At 39.6% G+C, this 16,399-nt stretch overlaps 1 protein-coding gene across 2 annotated transcripts in view; it reads right to left on the minus strand.

The window, feature by feature from the left end:
* The window catches only part of LOC130169647 (phosphatidylethanolamine-binding protein 4), a 49,136-nt gene that overhangs the window by 25,612 nt on the left and 7,125 nt on the right, over positions 1-16,399 (minus strand). For both annotated transcript variants that reach the window (XM_056376546.1, XM_056376547.1), the window contains exon 4: positions 2,164-2,262. In XM_056376546.1, coding sequence (XP_056232521.1) covers positions 2,164-2,262 — 99 coding nt within the window. The remainder of the gene's footprint in view (positions 1-2,163; positions 2,263-16,399) is intronic.

Genomic DNA, 16,399 nt, shown 5'->3' on the forward strand with positions numbered 1-16,399 from the left:
GAGGAGATCCTCAGCGCATGTTTTGGTGAGTGAAGATGAAACTACTCAAAGCAAGGTGAGTATTGTGTCTATAATACACAGGGTAGTCCGATGTGTCCTTGTTCTGTTACCACTGCTTCTCTAATGAGACCTCGGCTAAATAAATCTACAGTGCCTCGTTGCTCAGTCCAGCCTGACCTCACTTCACTCTCGGCTGAATTAAGGAAATCTTTTACCTTCATAGCTGTGGCTATGGATAAAGAATACACACTAATTATGGAAACATCCACAAACTGGGGCAAGACTGCATGACCTTGGACTAATGAATATATATGAAAAGAATATGGCTGCTGCAGCTCGCACCGTTTGACGAGCGCGGATCAAAACACTGATCCGTTTGACATTCGAAAGCATGACCCCTGACTTCAGCTAAAGAAACTACTTTGCTTTAGAAAACAATCTACCGTCTAACACATTGCCAGAAATCTCAATTTCAATGCCAAACATGATACTGTCCTGAGATTCACTTTGTTTACATTATATACAGATGGAACCAACTTATAAACAGATAACAAATGAATAATTTCTAAATCATATTTAATCACTTTTTTTTTGTGCTGAATTATGTGTAAGTGCATTAATTCATAAATTCAACTACATTCCTGTCAAAATCACAACTACACTGAAACAAAATCCAATAGATTCACATCGACACTTGAAAAAACAAAACTGAGGTTGTGTGATGTCACCTGGCCACCCTGGTCAATTAAACACCTCCCACTATGGGTTGGCATCACTCAAAAGGCTCATTAACCCTTCTGACCAACCACCAGTCACAATCAGAAAAACATCCCGTCACATTGGCCAATCCCTACATGGGCAACGCAGGTCAACACCCACACAAGTGACAGGCAATTGAATTGCTAGAGAGAATGTGGTCTGTCTGAGCACTTGAAAGACATTTGTTTATTCACAGCTGGTCACACGGCCAGACAGACTTTATGGGCTTAAAAATAAGAAGCAAAGGTGATGCCTAATGCAATTTTATAAAGTGGAAATTACTTGGGTTTTTTTTTTTTTTTTTGTATATCATTGATGTATGTGAGTGATATGATATTCACATATTCTTAAAGGCAAGCAGGAATGTCGTTGCATAAATCATCTCTTAAGTGCGGCAAAGATGAGCTGAATCACAAAATTCTGAATTTATGCCTATTGTAGGTTTACTAAAATATATATCCTAGATACATCACATTTGGATCTTTGAATCAATGTGGCATTTACTTAGTGTACAACAACGCCTTATAAAATGAAACGGGAGCAGTGATACATCGCTGAAGCGTCTTTGTGCGCTTGTTTTTCAGACCACTAGTCTTAATCTACTGGGTTGATCTCCCGGTTCCCCGCGGGATTATAAAATGTCTGCAAACCTCCAAATATTTGAGGCAATCAACAACTCAACACGCATTTGGCGTTAGAATGCAAGAATGTGAAAACACACAAACGAATGGATAAAAAGGAGAGAAATATGAAGAGAAATAAGGGGATCGGAGCCGTGCCCATTTCGGGGGTGTAAAATATGGAGAAGTGTGGATCATTGGGGGAGCTGCTCTGCCTGGGGGAACAGATGAAGGGAGGACACTCTGCCAAGATCTCTCCACTGGAGGGGGAGCTGAGGGACTGGAGCTCTATGGGAGAAAGAGTGTGCGCCTCGCATCCTGCTCTCCTCAATCTCAGTCTCACACGCCTGCATTGACACGTCCCAGGCTCTCTGCAGCAGAGGGAAATTGCTGCTGACAGGGCCTTGCAAACTTTCACAGCCATTTAGAAAGACTTACTCCCACACTTTTGTCACAGGCATTTATTGCACAAGATACATGATATGAAAAATTAACATTTTTTGAACTTGGCATCCTTTCTTCACCAAGTTAGGCTTAAAAACCATTCATAATTTTTCAGCCTTGCAATCGGCCCCAGTGCAGATGTAAACACAAGACATGCCAAGTGAGACCCCGAGATTATGAAAATGCACAATTTTCAAGAAAAAAAAATTCCAGACACTACTTCATAAATTTGTAGCATATGAGCTCCTAATCCAATAAGAAATGCTGTCCGTGTCACCCTTACCAAAACACACAAGGCTGTTTTTAAGTGAGCGCAGAGGTTATTGCAGACGTATTGTACCTGTATGTCCACGACCAGCCAGTGCCTCCAGTAAGCAGAAGTTGGATTGGTACGGCTTGGAGCGTCAGGATCAACCATCACCAGAACATACATCTTTTTCTGCAAACACAAGGAAATTCATATATCATTACTTTTAATAGAGAAAAGTACTTTACTACAGCACCACACACATTGTGATTGGCCCAGAGGCAGTTCCAGGAACAGCGGTACCTGATCCCTTTCGCTTTCTAAATGCAGCCATGTGCTGTTTGTGCATCCCGTTGCCCAAGGCTTGACAGCCATCTCTGCAGCTAACAATACTTAGTTTAAATATTTCAAAACAGATGCTTCACTTTACTTTCTTAGCTTTAACTTATTGTACTTAAAAATGCCGTAAAGTGGGAATTTTATTCTATTCATAAAATGTGTGGTTTGTTTTTTAAGTAGCTGATTGTATTCTCAACTGAGTACAGAAACCTCTCAAAGCTAGCTGATACCAGAAGGCTGGGTTTGCCTTTTTATTGGCTTGACACATGATTATAACACAGTCTTCCTTCAGCTGTCAAGGCTAAAATGTTAAAATGTTAGAAATAAATTAACAGGAGACAATATTGTTATAAAAAGCATGAAATAAAACTGTCCTAAAAAGGCAACACCACTCATGAGAATACGTACTGTGGCTGTGCTAATCACAAACTGCAGTACGCTCATTTTTATAGAAAGAGTACATCTCCGTCTCTTCTCTGTTATTCCTTAAACTTAATATATTTACTGTGACATCAATAAAAATGACAACGTCTTGGATCTGATACCAATCCCTCTCGTTAACATATTCACAGTAACTTTCTGCCACTTACCCAGTATCTTTATACCCCTCAATCTGTCAATAGATAAAGTGAGAGAAAAAGCATCTTAACTAACACTTGATCACAGTTATTGGACGTTGACTTGGCGGCTTAATTGCCGGAAAATGTTCATTCTGTCTGTCCCTAAAAGTTAGAGAATTATGAGAGCAGATTGAATTATTGCGAGAGCACATTTGTCATCCCTGGTCCTGTGCCCAAAATCTGCCAGACCATATGATGGGGCTTTTTTTTGATTTTGTTCGCTTCCTCTACAAACAGAGACATTAATCGAGGCAGTTTCGATCCACAATGTCCTCTCACTGTATGTATGTACTTTTAACTGAAGCAAGACCATAATGTTATCAGCTTTAATGCATATAAAACAGATGTATCGTTTCTTAAATTCCTACACCGACTGCCAAACAACGCTGTCTGTGGTGCAGTGAAAGATTTCATAGAATCAAATGCTCCCGTGTAAACATAAACCTTAAATTTCTGTTTGTTGTGTCCTATCAACACATTCTTAAAGGCCTCTGAAAATTAAGCCGATGTACTTGAATGAGATAAAGAAGTAGTCATGTATTTTTCTGCAGATGCTCATTTTCAGAAGGATTCACTGCCTACCTGACAAGCAGTAATAAGCGTAAACAACTAAGCCTAATAATAGGATAATACTGTAGTCTCAGTGATAGTGCCTGCAGGTAACATCCAGACACACCAGCAACAATAGAGCCTCCTCCACAGCCTGTCAAAAGTGACTCTATATCAGTGACCCCCTCGGGCAGCTTACCAACCATGACCTGTTGCCTTCTCAAGAGTTGTAATCCTCATTTGTACATGTTTGCTACCAGGCAAAGACACTGTGATAATGTAGTTACACTAATATTTAAGTCAGACCCTGATGCATTCAGAAATAACATGGCTTCAAACAACAGCATGCGTGCACACACAGACACACACACACACACACGCGCACACACACACACACAAACACACACACACACACACACACACACACACACACACACACATACACACACACACACACATACAGACACAGATAAATGCAATTTAAGCATTTAAATTAAAAATGACCTCCAGTCACAATTATCATTGAAATAAATAGCACTTTATCGGATATTTCATGAGAGTTACCATGGATAGAGATATACTGTATAGGACAGGCGTAGATTTCCTAAAGCCAAATTTAGAACAACATTAAGAACATTTCACATTCATTTCCAACTGTAACAACAAAATCATGGCCTATTTATAGTGGGGACTGAATTTTAAATGATTTCTGCACATATTTAGTGCTTGAATTTCTACCTGTAAGAATCTGGCTGGTCCAGCTGGCACGGGCAGCAAATAATACAAGAAGCTCCCTCCGTGCTTGCACTTCACACATTGTGGCATGTACCCTTCTCTCTTACAAGTACATTTTTTTTCCTCCATCTGTCAATTCCACATTAATTACACACAGATATGTGCGAAAGACTCCAGGGAAAAACAGATGCATATTCTGCCATCTGAAATAATTTATCAGGGCTCGAACAAACTAAATGTATATCAAAACAGCGCTAATTCTCATAGCTGGATACTGTAAGGCACACATTTTCCAAGAATATGTTGGCGCTCTATGTTATTAGCATTACGCATTAATACTTATGGGGAAACTTAACATTTGAGCCTTGCTGATAATTTAAAATTCAGATTTGCTTTTACACTGCAGCTAATCAAATCTGTCACTGATGACAGTTAATTGTCTATATTTCGGAGGACAAACAAAGCTATCAGTAAAAACTTCCAATTGTTTTAATGCTCCTGTGTTTAGTCTCTTTTATCTACTTAATTTAGATTATTGTAAGTGAGGTGAGAAGTCAGCTGCCTTCTCTGTTACGCTCTGTAACAGTATCTACAAGGACTTTAGAAATGCCAGAATAATCTGCGAGCTCAGAGCAGAAGTGAAATCTGGGTAGGTGTCAGCTACAGACCACAGAACTCGGGCCATTATACAGGAGGGGATGTGAGGCTCCTGGGTGCAGGCTGGAGGCGGGGGGAGATTGAGCCTGTATTCTCTTGGGATTAACCTCCCACTGCCTGCTGTGATCACAGCAAAACGGCCCACTGGGACCACACCTCAGACGCTGGGCGGCTGGAATAAACCCTGCAGCTGACTGGGCGTCTGTGTCACGGCTACTGGTCAGTGGTAGAGAGGAAAGGGGGAGGTGCTCTCTTCAGTGACAACTATAGAGAATGAGGGGGACGGTCTTTTACTTAAGAATATATGGACTCTAGACCTCTTCATGATTATATATTATAGAACTGCGGGTTTAGTTTTTTGAAATACATTTTTATATTGTTGTGTTTTCAAGAGATGACATGAAACTCCCACTCCAGTAGCCAGTAGCATCGAGTAGATACAGTATTTGCAAAACAGAAGACGGTAAAGAACAAAGGCAGAGGAAGACCGTTGTCTCTGAGGATGTAAACTACTGGCTTACCTTTGAGTGAACTCTGCTGGGGCTGAGAATCAGAGAGATGTCTAATCGCTGCTCTCGTAGAGCTGCCTGGGCTATCGAGCCCAGCTCTGCTAACTGATGACACCACGAAGGGCGAGTGAGTTAGCGAGAGGGAGGGAGGGAGGGAGGAGAGGCCCCTCTGTGAGTTTACAAGTTCATGCTTTATCCCTGACCCAATACCAAACAGTGTCGTCCATGCAGCTGCCTATTAATATACCCATCGCTTTATCCTCCCTGTTCTTCATCTCCTTCAGCCTCTGCGCACAGAACCCACAACGTTTCATTAAATGGTCAACTGTGCTCACCGCTCGACCCAGAGCAAAGCAACGCATCGATCCCAAATCCCTGTTTAAGTAGCAAAAACACTTGAACTCGTTTGGTAATTAACAGGTATCTGTGTTGTGATTAAGAGACAGCAATGGCTTAACAACCATCGACTGCAGCTTAGAGCAAGGTTGAAAGATCGATCTGTAAATACAGAAAAATAGAAACTCTAAAACACGGCAGTAGAAATAAATTTGTCCAATGATGGAGAAAACGAATCTCAGCTACAATTTCAGTGTTTGTGCAGCCAAACAGTATTAAAAAATATTTTAAATCAAACTGAATATATAATCTAGTATCAAGTGAACAGAGCAAAGAGGTGTGAACTTTTATACTAAGAACAATGTAATAAGGTCTCTTTCTGGAGACAGGATAGCAGGGAGAGAGGCAAAAGAACAAGTGATAGGGGTTAACAGTGGCACCACTGTCAGGGTCAGAAGATGAGGTTCATCCCGGTGGAGGAGAGGTCAGGGGTCAGCAAGGCAGCAGTAATTGAATCCCGACCAGAGAGTGGGGGGGCGTAGACCCAAAAATGAGATGGCTATAGAAGGGGGGCAACAGCACTCTCACCTAGAGGTCACCAACCTTTACAGGTGAGGAGGTCCTCGTTGTCATTGATAACAGCCCACCCACCCCCACCCCCTGATCTGCTGAAGCTTGGAAACCTCATTGTTCCTCCCTACAAGCCGCATTATAAAACCTGCTTCATAGGAAATCATGATGGGCCGATTGGAAATCTGCCACAGACGAACATGGAATCTTTTCAAACAATATCTAATTATTCTAGTTATTAAAAGGTGTAATTATGACTTCAGAGATATGAATACAAACGTCAGCTTGGATATCTGGAACTGTTCCATGATCCACAAGTAAGCAAAGATTTATTTATAAGGCACATTTGAAAACAACTATGCTTCACAGGTGGTGTCGTGCTAAAGGTGGGGAGCAGGTAGGCTTTTTTAAAATACACACATGACCACTCTCACCCATCCTTTGCCTGCAGTTCTCAGGTACCAATAAAACAATGGGAAACAATGCTCCACTTATTTTACACACTAAAGTCAATTTACTATTGATTGGGAGAACTACTCAGCCTGTGAAAACAGTTATAGTTATATCATCTGTGGCTTTGAATGGAGCTTTCTAAAGTCTGAGATAATTACTCACATGGTCACTTGAGTAAAATCAGTTTGGGCCTGAAAACTATAAATCCTTAACAAAGCAAACTGAGGTTGAAAGACATGGGCTTTTACAGTCCATAAAGACATTATTGAGTTGCATAATGGGAAGTGTAATGCAGTGTTTTAATATAAGGACAATATTAATTTTATTTGTGTTTACATTCAGGGTTTTTCCCCAAAACACACTAAGGTTTAACAAACATTTTGAATGCATTTCCCTTTTCAATAAACAGTTTGAAGTTTATTTTTTTACATGTGCATGGTCTACATCCATGTTTCCTTGCTAGCAAGGTTTTTCTTCAGTGCCTTTGTTGTTGAACCATTACCACCACCAACTGTCAATCATCGGAGTGTGAAACCGATGGCAGGAAGTGAATCCAGCGCCCTTTACAAACAAAACATTGCTCTGTAGCAAAAGTACTGGTAATAAAAATCCACAGGGTACCTTTAAGATTATGTTTAGGCACTTGGTTAAGTTTAGGCAAAGTTCAAGGTCAACAGTGACTTGTTTACTTCCTTACATTTGACTAAAACTGTCCCTAACCTAACCTTAAGTTGTTTTGCTGCGTAAACCTAACCACACGAGGTACTGTGGATACTAACCCCACTCTCCAGTGTCACAGTCCTGCACTTCTGCCACCTCAAGACTTGTGTGTGGTACAAAACGGCAGCACTTCCTTTACTGGTAAAAAGGTTGAACACTGAGCATATTCTGGCAGCAGTTACACTTCCCTCAAAACATATTTGGCAAAACAAATTAGTGGTATGTAAATGGAAATTCTAGGAGACAGTGCTAACTATGGCCTAAAATTCAGGATATCTTTGACATTTTTATAACTGTGTCTTGCAAGTCACCCAAAATGCAGAATCCAGAACGCCCCTTTAAGATGGTATATTAAAGAAACACAGTGGACACGCATGAGCTAAAGGTGGTGTTTTATAATTGAAGCCACTTGACGTCTTAGATCTTGTACTACAGCAGAAAATTCACTACCCTCTATTATCAAACTCCATAAAAACACAGTGTTAGTGCTTCTTGCTACTTTGGTGCAACATGAGTGCTAATGATTCTTCTGAGACTATTACACAAGATGATTTGGTGAATGTCACAATAACAACAGTTACTGGTTTAAAATTCAGATTGATTATTGAAACATATAAATGATATGCAAACAGAATGCCAATACTCCTCAGTGTGTTCTTAAGTGCCTCACACAGTGCAGGCTGCTCACTACCTCCAAACCTGCCTATTTTTAACTCAGCTTCCCTCCCACACAGGAGTGGAGTGTGAAGTGGCTTATAAATCCACACTTCGAGGAGCCACATGGTCAAAGGAAAGCCACATGTGGATACAAACGCATATTTAAGGCCCAAAGACAACACTGCTACTAGATCCCCACTAGGTAGCCAAACAGAGGAGTGAGTGAGCTGTGAGGAGGCAGCGGTTCAAGAGGACTCACAGTGGAATATCAAACACAAGTTTACATTATTACATAATCACATGAACACTTTTTTCTGTTTGAATGTACAAATATGTATTACAATGCTATATTCTTGTTCTATATTCTTCTTATATCATTTATTGCCTATAGATTCTGCACATTAATCACTTAAAAATTCCTGAACAACACATTTTATTTGAACAGCTCTTTTATATGTTTAAATGCAGCCTGTCCTGAACTCTGTTTGTAAAGCCTTGTACTTTTGCAGTGCAGTTTGGAGCTGCTATGAAGCCATAGCTAACAGTGAGATGGTTCACAGTCTGATTGAAGCTTGAGGGGGGTGAAGGAATTAGTGGCAGCCTAGGGAACCATTTCTGCATTTCTCTCAACATTGAAGACTTCTTTCACCGCGCCATGCTTGCGAACACAGCCGTGCTCATGTTAAGCTTATTAGTCACCCTGGATGCGATCTTGCTAGCTGAGGCTTTCAACACTTTCTAGTGGTGGCTTTACACACATACACCTACTCACTGCCATAAAAGCATTTCTGCAAATGCACATGCTCTAACTAACACAGTAACTACCACTAACAGGTACTCTGAAGTAACATGCAGCCAGGCGCTGGGATATGAGCCTCAGATCCAGCCTGTGCTAAATGAGGCAAGAGGGAAATATTTTTGTCATGTAGTTTGGCTGCTGAGAACACAACACAATCAAAAAGGGCAAATTACAGCACTGGACTCATATCCATAATTAGTCTGTCAAGCATGTCACACACTTCGAGTCATAGATCTGCTATTTTACCAGCAAGTGCAGCCTATAAAAGTTAATGGTGAGCACATTCTAATTACTTCACTAGGATTTGGGAATCTAAATCAACTATTTTGATTCTAAATGCCCTTAGGGGAATTTGGATGATGAAAAGTATAATAATAAAGATCTACTGGGATTAGTGGATATTTTAGTTAGTGTATGTGCAACTGAAAACAGCAAGTTTACAGAGTGCATGACATGAGATTTCAAAGCTGTAAAAACCTAAGCTCATATTTAACATGTTTTACAGATTAACTTTATCTGGGTCTTCACATTTTATTTTGGCAGCTATGTTGTTCTTATGGAAACCAATTCTTCCTTTTTTTTTGGCTATTGTTACATCTATTTTGACACTTGCTGCCACATTTGAAGGACTCAAGACTGTCTATAATTGCATTTATTTAATTGTCTATAATTGCATTTTATTTAAACAAAATATATGAAAGGCTTACAACAGCTACACTTCACGGAGAACCATCATGCAGCAGAGACAATTCTGAAGATGATGGGTTACATGCTGCCATGAAGGGAGCTTAGTTGTAAGCACTCTGACACCCATTCCTATTTGGCCATCAGAGCTGTTAAAGGTGTCAGGGCTGTTCACAGGCACTGTGTGTTTCACCAGCCAAGATGGCTTCCACATTTTTTCTATCATGATTAATTATGGTTTCGGATGGTAGTACAGTGAGAAAGTGTAAATTATTCCCACATTTTCTTGTGCCCTCCGTTCAGTCACTGTTGTGTAGGAAGATGCTATTGACGCCATCCATGGATGGCGACCAAAAGGCATCTACATGGGGTGGCAAACTCTAGTGCCTATTAGGGGTTGGAAGTGGTGGTGGGGGGCGCTTGGCATGTGGGCTGAACCTAGTCCAGACTGCCAGTTGACAGGGCCGGATTTTCCAGTATGGAAGAGTCTTGTTTCAGTGGGCGAAGCTGGGTGTTGGGAGACTGGGAGCGAGGACTGCCCAGGGCTTGGAAGCTTGAAACAGAATATTTCAAACAGACAAGCACCGTCTGTGTTCCAGTGTCACCAGCCCACCCGTCTGACAATCAGGGCCATGTCATCACACGGGCTCTGAGTAATTCAGGGAGCACTCTTATCACCTTAGAAGATGTGGCAATCTCAGACGTCAGAGCAGTCTGAGGTCCCAGCAGCAGAAATAGCATTAAATGACACACTGCATAAGGTATGGCAGACAAAAAAGTACAGTAAAAATGTTCACCTAAAGGCAAAACACTAACAGTATGAAAAGCAAAGCCTGGTGAAATGCAACCACAATGCTGCGCTTTGCTTTGAATCCTTAACAAAATCGACAATATGTCTTCAAAAACACACACTGCACACACAGCAATGAAAATCCTTAGTTTTGGAGAACTGGTTGAAATAAAATAATTCGTCTGACAGATCATTTTGTGTATGTTGATATATTTAGCGCTGTCAGAGAGGACATCACAGAGAATGGCACTTATATCACAATACAGAAACTGTTATCAGAGGAGGTACAGGTTTATGGTTCAAGGGCTTGTCCATTCATAGACAACAAGCTCAGCCTCTCTGCCTGACACACTGATAAAGACAGCACAAATAAAACAGCTCCACAGCTCCATCTTTGCCTCTCCCCAAGGGAATAATATATCACCCATCTGAATGTGGCACATATTGAATCATTTCCAGCATTGATGATTCATTTGAATAAATCAGCCTTTTTTATTTTGCCAACTTGAACTGATACGGAAATAAGGAAAACTGAAGTAACATTGTTAGATATGAGGAAGGACAGGTGTTAGAGTGTTCTATAGGACTGGTAATCCTAATCCCCTTTCAAGCAACAATTAATGACTACAGCAATAATCTTTGCGTATATGTTGGTGCAATTCCTTTTTGACTGTCAACCATAACCTGCCATAGACCAAATCCAGGGGGATATGTCGCTGCAGGAAGATAGGATCTTATCCTGGATTTGCATAGATAAATGCACAGCAATAATTCAAGAAGCACACGGGACAGATGTAGTTTTGACCTGAGATATATTCTCAATCTGACCATACACTATTGACAAGGCCTGCTCTCAGGAGCTTAATTTTCAAATATGGTTGATCCACAGAAAGAGGGCCACATGTTATCTGCATTAACTCCAAAAAAAAAAAATCTAATATTTAAGCAAAAAAATGTAATATGGAAGCTTCCATAACAAAAACTTTCAATGTCTTCCACAAAAAGCTACGGATGCACAGGATCAGCCTATCGGCAAATATGAAAAATCAGCAGCTTGTGCAATGAAAGGGTTATATCCGCATTCAAGCTAAGAGACATACTCTAACATACACAGACACAAATCCTGTTGAGCTGAGCCGAGCAGAGATACCCTACCAGCCCTCCAAGGCACAATTAGGATTTCACGGGGGGAAGAAATCTACATTCCTGCACACATGAAAAAAAAGAAGTCCTTTCTCCCTCCCCACAACAATATCAACTTTTTACTCAAGGAAAAACCTGAAGCACCACTCGATAGGATTTGGACAAAGAAATAAAAAACAAAGCCAGAAAAAAATCTAAATTTAAGCTGCAGTTGTTAAAGAAAAAATATCATGGTTGAGGAAAATCCAGTCCTAAGCCTCCCAGTTCCAATCAATTTCTCCTATTCTCTCTGATATGAAAAGAAGCAACCACTCATAGTTTGTTTGAAGTGCTCGTCTGTGTGGAGCTGTGTTACGTTCAACAGCATTCTCTATGGACAGCCTCACTGTATGATTTTAACACCTGTCAGACATTACCTCCAAGTACAAGAGGTCAAGTACCTGCCGGTCTGAATAAGAGAAGAGATGGAGTGAAACACAAAATTTCATCTCATCAGGTGTCCTACCTAATAAGTGGCCACATTAACAAAAACACATCACAGTTAAATCATTGTGGTACAGCACACATAAGAGTAAGAGCAAGAAATCATTGTGTGCGTTCACTTTCTTGTTAGCACGTTGTTAACTGCATACATTGTTACAAATATATCTGTCACAATCCTAAATTAAAATTGTTTCGTCTAGTTAGCAGCAAATATATTTCCTGCAAACCACATTTGTATGTTATGCAAACTTAGCCTTGCAGAGTCAATGATATCTTCTTCTAAGCGCAGGTACATTACAGATAATAACAAACACTGCACTATGTCTTTTCTGCATAGAGAAAAAAAAGGAAGTGAAATCATATTGCATGTGATTTATTTTAATCTATTTCACTTGTTTCATAGTAAACTGCTATCATTATTTAGTCAGATGACAAGAGCATTACATCTTTTGATGCAGGTAATTTAGAAACCGTCTGAGATGAAACGTGGTAGATGAATTAAATCAGTACACATAATTGCTGTCAGTGTAAGAAACTAGAGTTCTGGAACAATTAATTGATTATACGATCGACATAGAATGAATGAGCTATTTTGATAACTAATTATTTGTTTTCCTGTGACGGGAAAACATTCTCCAGTTCCAGCTTCTCAGTTGCGAGGATTTGTTGCTGTTCTTTATCTTATGTGATAGTATTTGGAATATTTTCGGGTTTTGGTTTGTTGGTCACACAAAACAAGGGATGTAAAGATGATATCCTGTGCTTTAGGAAACTGATCATTTGTAGACAAAACAATGAGCAAAATTAATGAAAATAATCATTAGTTGCAGCTCTACAAAAGACATACACAATGTATTAAATATTTGCTTTCATTGCCGTAGTATTGAAATCTTTTGCTCTATATTGTGAGTAGACTGTTCAAGTTCAAGAGTTCTATGGTCAGACTCCAAATGTTCTCATCACAAATGTGTTTCACTGCTTTTGGTTTGGCTAGAGTGATTTCTGTCTTAATCAGGAAACTAATATAGCAGTCCTTGACCAAAACCCTTCTCCATTTAACATAAAAAAACATTTATCCATGAAATAAAACAACTGAAAACTAATTTGCAGAGTAATTCTTAAGATCATTTCAGAAATGTCTTTATATTTCAGGCAACTCTTTAAACTCTTATCCAAATTAAATAAATTAGACTTGTAGCACGGCCACATTTACTTTGACCCCATCATGTTTGATTTAACTGTGACAGACATGAAGCTAAATACCATGAAGACAATAAACGGACTTAGGCTTCAGCTACAATGAATGTCTCCAAGTGTCAACTTACAGTTCTGCTGATGCAATCTGGCAAAATGAATGCCCTGAGGAACATCCATAGAGCATTATGCCAGACAGTGGCACTACTTGAGTTTGACCAAGACCTTTTAGCTGCCCGGCCTGTGAAGTGGTGTTTTAAAGAAAAACACACTGTAACCGTCACTACTGATTCTCAGATTTGTGTCGCGTCTGAAGAAAAGGTTAAGCACATCATATATATGAAAATGCCCAAATCTGCAGTCAGGCATAAAGTTGGCACCCCAATAAATCATGCCATCACTGTGCTTCAGTTTTCTCATTATCCATACCTCTCATGACATTCACAGAAAGAAACAAAGCATCCTGCCAACACCTACTCTGTGAGAGAGCTCTTTCAGTTCAGCTCAAAAGCTGAGAGCTCCAAACCTCCACACCACAGTGTGGGCAGTGCTGGCAGAGCCATGTGCCTAAGAACACTGACTGAGTGCAACAGTTGGACTAATAACAGAACAAAAAATAAATAAAATGGACGCACAGTGGGGACAGCCACAGCTCCACAGCTGAGAAGCAGGTTGACTTCTGCCCACCTCTCTCTTTTTCAAGAGCGGAAGATGTCCACAATGCCTCTCAGGTCTTAGTGCCATGAGGGGCGGTGAGCTTGCAGCTTCAGCCACTTCAGGGTAAAGCAAATCACTTTAATATGTTAAGAAGATTAAGCTGGATAAATGTCTAGATACATTTTTTGAAAAGCCACGTAAATCTCTAGTGTTTTTATTTGGGGAGGGGCGGTATGTGAGTCAGTTGAGACGATCAACACAAACCCACCAAAATGCAACGCGATTGGCTAGAGAAAATTGGGCTTATTTGAGATTTTGCATTTTAAGCTTCTTGAATCTAAGACCATCCCACCTCTTTCTTATTATTTTTAACACCAACCTTTGGGACAACAAAACTATGAAAAAAAAAAACACTGGTCACAGTTTCATGTGCCACTGCTCTCTCGGCTTAGACTCAGCTGTCTTATCCTGCTTATGCTGATATTATATCCTTAATTGTGCAGGTCAATGTTTTTCTCGAAAGACTGTTAATCTGCCGGTGAAAGCATTTAAGAAAATACACATAAAAGAAAAGAAGGAGGTTGAAGTTGAAGGTTTCTAAAGTGAAGTAGTTGAGGGGCTTTCAGGGTCTATTCATGCATTTTCAGGTAAATCATTCAAGTCAAATTAATTAATTGAAGCAACTATATTCTAAATGTGATGGATGGCTGACTTTTTTTTTCTATCTTAAGAATTAGCAATCTGAGGGTGTCCGCCTGTCAGCACGCTGTGCAAGAAATCGGGTGTGAAAACGAAGGGAGAAATGGAACAAATAATGTAAAGGGATTAACAAATCATTTGCATAACATTTTCTCTGCTTCCAAACTACAGGATCAGAAAAATGACAAGGAATGCAGTTTTATCATCCCCTGTTCTCAGATCAATCAACACATCAATGGACCTGATCGCTGTTACCATTAGCAGCCTTTTAATGTCAAAAGCAAAATTAATAAAATAATACTGATAATAAAAAAAACAGTAAAACAGACTGGCAAGGTATCTAAACAAGTTGACAGAAACAGGAAAAATCATTCTTTAAAAAAACACTTGAATAGAGAGTATCTTTGAAAAGATACTTTACTTTCACTTTGCCAAATGTGTATTAACCTGTTTTTTCTTAACACTCTGTCTCTCCATCCAGAGTTAAGACAATAAGACCACTGGGGAGATGAAGGGGATGGCATTATGGAGAGTTAAGCATTATGAGCAGCCCTGAAGCTGTTCTTAAAGAAGGTGAATCAGAGGATTGGGACACAACTGTAACTAAACCCTGTGCCGGACCATAAATGAGAAGCACAAAACATTTTGGGCAACATGCCACTAAGCCAAGCATCTGGGTCTTAAGTAAACTTCACATGATCACTTTTAACTTTGTGATTACTTAGTTCTCAAAGAAAAGAGGCTGTCAAAGGAGAAAAAGTCAATTATCCCAGTTTCAAGTATAAGTACCACAGAAATCCTGCACGTAAAGTTATGAAGAGTGTCTGTATTCACACTTAATGAATCTTAGATAAATAATTCTACAACTAGGGATCTAAATTAAAGTTTACAGTTCAATTTCTGTCATGAACTTCCTCACAAAAAAAGCATATTAACATCCATAAACGGGTGGCCCAGAGATATTTTGAGATCATACAACACACAAGATAAGAAGACAAAATGAGAACTACGCAGAGCAGCTTCATTTCTTCTTTTTTTTTTTCTGTGATGATGATGATGTGATGTTTTTGGGTGTCATGAGGCTGCAGACATGTCCCTACTGGACAGATCACATTAAGAAAATGTACAAGTTTCTCACTGTGCCAAAGTGCAACTGAGTCGTCTCCAGATCTTACAATGATTCACTGGCAAATGTTAGGTTTCTGTGGCTCATATAAATAGAAATTTAATCTTGCGTGTTTGTTTAAGTATCCACAGCAGCAGATGCACTTCCCATGCAAATTATGAATATCTGTTTGAACAGATCTTGCCGTCAATGTATATGAACTGACAAGATAGAATTTCTGTGTGAATACTGAATAATAATCAGGAGGCACAGGTTCGGGTGGTATTTTTATTAAAGACCCGCTGCTTCTCCAGGTGTTTGCTATTGCCTCTGTGCTGAAGCTTGTTTGCAAATTTGGATCTAAATTTTAACTTTTGCACATTTTTTCCAACAATGGATTCTTGTATTTTTTATTAGAGTAGTTTGTGATGTAAAAAAAAAAAAAAAAAAAGCTGACCTTTCAAAATAATGTTCAATCAATACAAAAAGTTCCTATGTATGAAAGCTAATAACCTCAACATATCAGGGTCTGAGTCGGCTTTACATGTTGAACCACCTCCTTTTCTCAGAGCTTTTGTCAAACGGTGAAAATCATTTTCTTCAATACCACTGCTTGCTTAGAAAACCTGA

This window comes from Seriola aureovittata, chromosome 5, assembly GCF_021018895.1.
Source record: "Seriola aureovittata isolate HTS-2021-v1 ecotype China chromosome 5, ASM2101889v1, whole genome shotgun sequence".
Taxonomy (NCBI): domain Eukaryota; kingdom Metazoa; phylum Chordata; class Actinopteri; order Carangiformes; family Carangidae; genus Seriola; species Seriola aureovittata.